Source organism: Brassica oleracea, chromosome C9 (assembly GCF_000695525.1).
Source record: "Brassica oleracea var. oleracea cultivar TO1000 chromosome C9, BOL, whole genome shotgun sequence".
NCBI lineage: Eukaryota > Viridiplantae > Streptophyta > Magnoliopsida > Brassicales > Brassicaceae > Brassica > Brassica oleracea.
The window spans coordinates 9,467,230-9,472,395 of NC_027756.1; the positions used below are offsets into that span (position 1 = coordinate 9,467,230).

Consider the following 5,166-nt stretch of genomic DNA (forward strand, 5'->3'; position numbering starts at 1 on the left):
TTTTATCCTAAAAGTTCAAAAGGTCAAATGGTTGGTTTTGCAGATGCAGGATATCTTTCAGATCCACACAAAGCCCGATCGCAAACAGGATACGTTTTTACGATCGGAGGCACTGCTATATCTTGGCGTTCCCAGAAACAAACGCTCGTGGCTACTTCTTCAAATCATGCTGAGATCATTGCACTCCATGAAGCAAGTAGAGAATGTGTATGGCTGAGATCAATGAGCCGACACATCTGTTCAAGCAGCGAGATTGGCGAATATACGGAGCGAACTATTCTATATGAAGATAATGCAGCATGTGTTGCTCAAACAAAGGACGGATATATTAAAAGCGATAGAACGAAGCATATTCATCCGAAGTTCTTCTCATACACTCAAGAGCTCGTAAAGAAGAAAGAGATTGAAGTAAGATATGTCCAATCATGCGACAATGCAGCTGACCTCTTCACAAAATCACTTCCGACTTCGGTATTCAGAAAACATGTTCGTAATATTGGAATGCGTCATCAGAAGGATCTATGACTGCTCATTCGAGGGGGAGCTTACGTAGTTGTACTCTTTTTACCTTACTATGGTTTTTCCCATTGGGTTTTCCTTAGAAAGGTTTTTAACGAGGCAACAAAGACGTTAAGCGAGAGCGGATAGTGACACCGGCCCCCAAGGGGGAGTGTTATGAAAGTCAAATAACACAGCCACCGCAATTGTTGAAAATATAAAGAGGTGGGGCCCGCTGCACTATTTGCACAGTAAATTTCTTTATATATATACGAACGTTTTCGTTCATTTGTAATCGCACCTCAACCTTCTCTTCTCTCTATAATAAACTCTTCCTATCAGTGTTAAAAATTCTACGGGTATAAATTTTGCTCTTATTCAAATTCCCGCGATATAATAAAATTCCAGTTCTTTTCATAACAAGATGATTATTCTGAGATAGCCTTGTTTTTGTTATTTCATTGGTTCTTTGGATTTGTTAGGAAGGGTTTGAAATTTCTTGTCCTTCTTCACAAGTGTTGTATGCCGATCCTGTGATTATGAAGCAGTTAAAGAACAAGGACGAGCGGATAGAAGCTTTGAAGACATGAAACGTTACAATCCTTCTGAAATGGTGGTACAGAAAGCTGAAGTAGCATAACAAAAAGCTCAAATGACGGAAACTTAGAGGATGAACCAGAAGCTGATGGATAAGAGATGAAGTGATTTTTTCCTTCTGAGTTTTTGTTTTTAATTTTGTAAAAAATTATTTATATATTTTCACATTATATAATATATGCTTTCAATTTCAAATTTTATTTTTTAAAAAATTTAAATATATAAAAAGAGAAATACCTAGGATATCACTAAAAACGTTTTTGTCACAAATATAGAATCTAAGGATCAAAATGACCAAAATGTTTCATTAAAGAGGTAAATATACATTTATACCCCTGAGATTTACTAATACAAATCTTAGGGTTTAGAGTTAAGGGGTGGAGATTTGGGATTGATGTTTAAAATTTTATAAAATAAAAATAAATGTTAAAAATTTTTAAATTTTTTTTTAAAAATAGTTTCAAAATGTATTTTCGAATTATAAAAAGAAAATTTGAAAGAAAAAAATAAAAAAAAAATTTCAAAAAAAAAAATTTCAAAATTTTTTTTTTTATAAAAAAGTTTGAATTTGAAAACATATAATCTAAAACTAAAAAAAATATCTAAGGTATTAAGGTATTTTTACCTATTAAATAAAACATTTTGGTCATTTTCCTCCGTATAGTCTATTTTTGTGACCAAAACTTGAAAATTGTCTATTTAGGAGAATTGCCCATATAAAAATATATGTCTTTAAAATTAAATATATAAATAAAATTTAAACCATTTCCAACAAAAAAAGATTCGGTCAGGAAATTTTGACGAAACAGTTCAGTCTGACATTTCTGACGAAAATTCGGTCAAAACATTTCGATGGCCTATTCCGTCGAGAAAATCCAATAGTATCATTCCGTCAGAAATATCTGACCGAAAAGTTTCTTCGGAATTTCCAAACAACAACCTTTCCAGCGTACTTCCGGCAAAATATTTCCTCGGAATAATTTCCGATGACCATGAAGTTGTCGGAAGTTTTTTCCGACGAAATACTGATGACTAATTCTTACAGCAATATACGTCGGTACTTCATTGGAAAATATGTCTGTCGGAACCCTTTTTCGTCATAATTTCAAAAATTTCGGACAGAACTCCACAAAATTCTCCGCTTAAATTCATCTGGTTTCTTGTAGTGCAAGAATCCCACCTTCGATCGTTTAGCCTCTTGGGACTGAAATGGAGACAATTTGTTTGCTTTGTGGTTATTGGGGAGAATCAAGAGAAACGATTCTTTCACTTTCTAATTGTTAATTATTCCACCTATGCTTCAAATAACATTGCCCATGAGTACTCTACAAGATAGAAAGATCATGAGAGAAGTGAAGAGGAAATTAGATTAATACTCGTACGATAAATTTTATTCATGATCATTTAATCCAAAGCTAAACAAGTTTTCTAGTCTGGAGTCAAATAATGTAAGGTAGAAAAAAAGGAATATTATAAAAAGAGCTTCGGTCTGTATAGGTTTTGGACTCAAGAAGGTGTTGAATTAGGTGGATCATTGCCAATTCTTGCGGATGTCGAAGGTGTAGTTGATCTCCAAGTAGCATTTATTATCGTCATCAACGAACTGAAATATACAACAAATAAATAAGTAGCTTGGACACCGATTAACTAACAAAGTAAATCATAGTTGCATCTTAAGAATGCCTAGCTCATACTTTTCAACTTAAGTGAAATATATACCTTCGTCCTTGCGGAATAGGTTCCTCTAGCAAAAATACCAGACGGGGTCGTTTCTTCAGGCATTACATGTTGGTAAGGCTCAGCTTGAGGACTAAAAGTTCCAAGCATTGCTTTCGTACTATCCACTGCCCCAACAAGAAAAACACAGGAAATAAATAGAGAACATCTTGAAAAATATATTTAACAATAACCTACACAAATACCCTTGACGCCGGTTTTCCAAACGGTATTGTTGTAGCGAAGTCCCGAAACGATATTGTTGGTGACACGGAAGTTGAAGACAAGTGTGTACTTGGATCCTTCCTTTATGGTGAACCAAGGACCTTTCGGGTTTGGCACTCCATCATCAGGTATCGTCAATACCATCTCCTCTCTGTCTGGAGACCTAACTGTCAAGTGTAGGATCTTTACTACAGGATCCGGTGTCTCTGCATTTCGTAGTTTCGTTTAGTGTGTTGATGTAATAATTTAAGCGTTTCCAATCTAAAAAATTATTAGCATGTAGATATGGACTTTATGCCGCTATATAATTTAGCCGAGACTTGGGTAAGTCATATTGTCATTTGATTTTGACTAACTTGCATGAAGCGTCCCTCTCTTAACATTAACATAATACTTTACTTGACTAATGAGATCAAAATGATATCCTTCTAAAGCTTATAGCTAGCGTTAAATCATAAGATATAAACCAGATTATGGTTTTGGTTTACCTCCGACGTCTTCAAAATCCACGACCCCGATAAGCTGCTCCTTCCATCTCCTCAAGCTTTCATCATCCTATCGAAAAAATAAACTAATTTAATAGAGAGATCGCTTGATAATAGTTCAATTAATAACATATATTAACCTGTTTAAATGTACGATGTTCATACGTTAATATGCCATGATACAATTAATATAACTAAACTGTAATAACACCATTAACTATCTATAAAGTTATAGTTTAAATCCTCTCATATCAATAAATTGAAAATAGAAAGACCTTATCTTTCTCGAGCTGTTCTTTGAGAGCGATCATGGGGCCGAGTTCGGGCTTCCTCTCTTCGTCTTCTTCAGACAAAGAGCTTTCACTGTTCATTCTGCTTAGCCTATTTTCTCTATCTGATGTTTCTCCTGAAGCTTCTCCTTTCTTATTTTCATCATCCAGACCCATATTGGTTCCTCCCTCCTACCAGAACAATACAAACAAAAACAAAATCTCCTTGTCGATCTAATAAGATCTTGGTTAAAGTCAACCGTTGGGTTCGAGCAAAGCGCAAAGATGGCAATTGAAAGAGGGAGGAAGGGAGAGTTTTGGTTGTTTTTTGTTGAGAAATGTTTATATTTGGAGTTTGAAGAAATGGTCATGCGGTGATCCTATTATTTTGTAAATCCCACTCAAAAAATCAAAATTTGCTAAATATGTACGTACGAGTTTTACAATGCGCGAGTTGAAATGGTTACACGTTTTGAGGACGGTCTATTAGGGTGCCACTGCCACATAGATGGGTTGTCTATGAGTAACTAATAAATCTTAAAATCCACTAAGGGGTAGGGTTTATAATAGTGTATTTAAGAAATAATATACGAAAAGAATGTTTACTGGTAATTTTGTATGGAAAATATGTATATTATTGATCTAAAGAGTTGATGACCCAAGGACAAGGAGTATTAAAAAATAATTGAACGCAAGGGTATTGAGAGTATAGGTTCGATATCTAAGACCACCTCCATCCATTAGAGACCCTAATAGGTTCTTAAGATTAAATTAAAGATTAATTTTGTGATTTGACAATTTTAGAACCCTTGTCAATCTATTTAATTTTTTCATCATCCATTGGTAGAACCTCATTGCGGTTCTTAAAATTAAATTTTTATAAAAAAAATTTTTTAAGTTGAATGATTTAAAAAATAAAAGAAAACATAAATTTTTTTTATTAAAAATGACATAAAAGCATATTAAAAATATAAATACAAATCGTAAACGAGAAAAACCGATTAGTTGAAACCTTGATTTGTTCCAAATTTTTGCCATATATTCTCAACCAAATCCGCATTCAATTGTTGATGTATTGTTCTATCTCGAACCCGATTCCGATTACTCATCATATTGCCGAGATTTGAAGGCATTTACATGTAGATCTCCAAATTCTACTTCGTCTGTTTGTTTCCTAGTGTGCTTAGCCATATTCAATCCATTGAACATTCATAGTTTAACAGAAGGAAACACATTTCATTCCGATACTTAGAACTGTAACGTTTCTTACATTCAACATTCAAGTACAAGATGCAAGTCACTCTCGATAGAAACAAGAGGAAACAATAACAAAAGAGTTTTACGATTTCACATCTCCCAGATTAAGTTATCAAAAT

General features: G+C 33.9%; 1 protein-coding gene across 1 annotated transcript; it reads right to left on the reverse strand.

Moving 5' to 3' along the window:
* Positions 1-2,486: 2,486 nt before the first annotated feature.
* Positions 2,487-4,087, reverse strand: LOC106317168 (rho GDP-dissociation inhibitor 1-like). The gene is made up of 5 exons (XM_013755021.1): positions 3,797-4,087; positions 3,525-3,591; positions 3,018-3,242; positions 2,815-2,939; positions 2,487-2,698 (listed from the first exon to the last, which is right to left on the reverse strand). Exons 1-5 carry the CDS (start codon positions 3,965-3,967, stop codon positions 2,627-2,629), a joined length of 660 nt encoding a protein of 219 aa, XP_013610475.1. The 5' UTR covers positions 3,968-4,087; the 3' UTR covers positions 2,487-2,626.
* Positions 4,088-5,166: the final 1,079 nt, after the last annotated feature.

Bases quoted from the DNA above. Each gene is read 5' to 3' on its own strand.
- LOC106317168 (XM_013755021.1), bottom strand. From the start codon at position 3,967: ATGGGTCTGGATGATGAAAATAAGAAAGGAGAAGCTTCAGGAGAAACA. The intron at 3,592-3,796 runs GTCTTTCTATTT...TTTTTTCGATAG, and splicing joins AACAGCTCGAGAAAGATAAG to GATGATGAAAGCTTGAGGAG. The intron at 2,940-3,017 runs GTATTTGTGTAG...TTGTTGGGGCAG, and splicing joins TTGGAAAACCGGCGTCAAGG to TGGATAGTACGAAAGCAATG.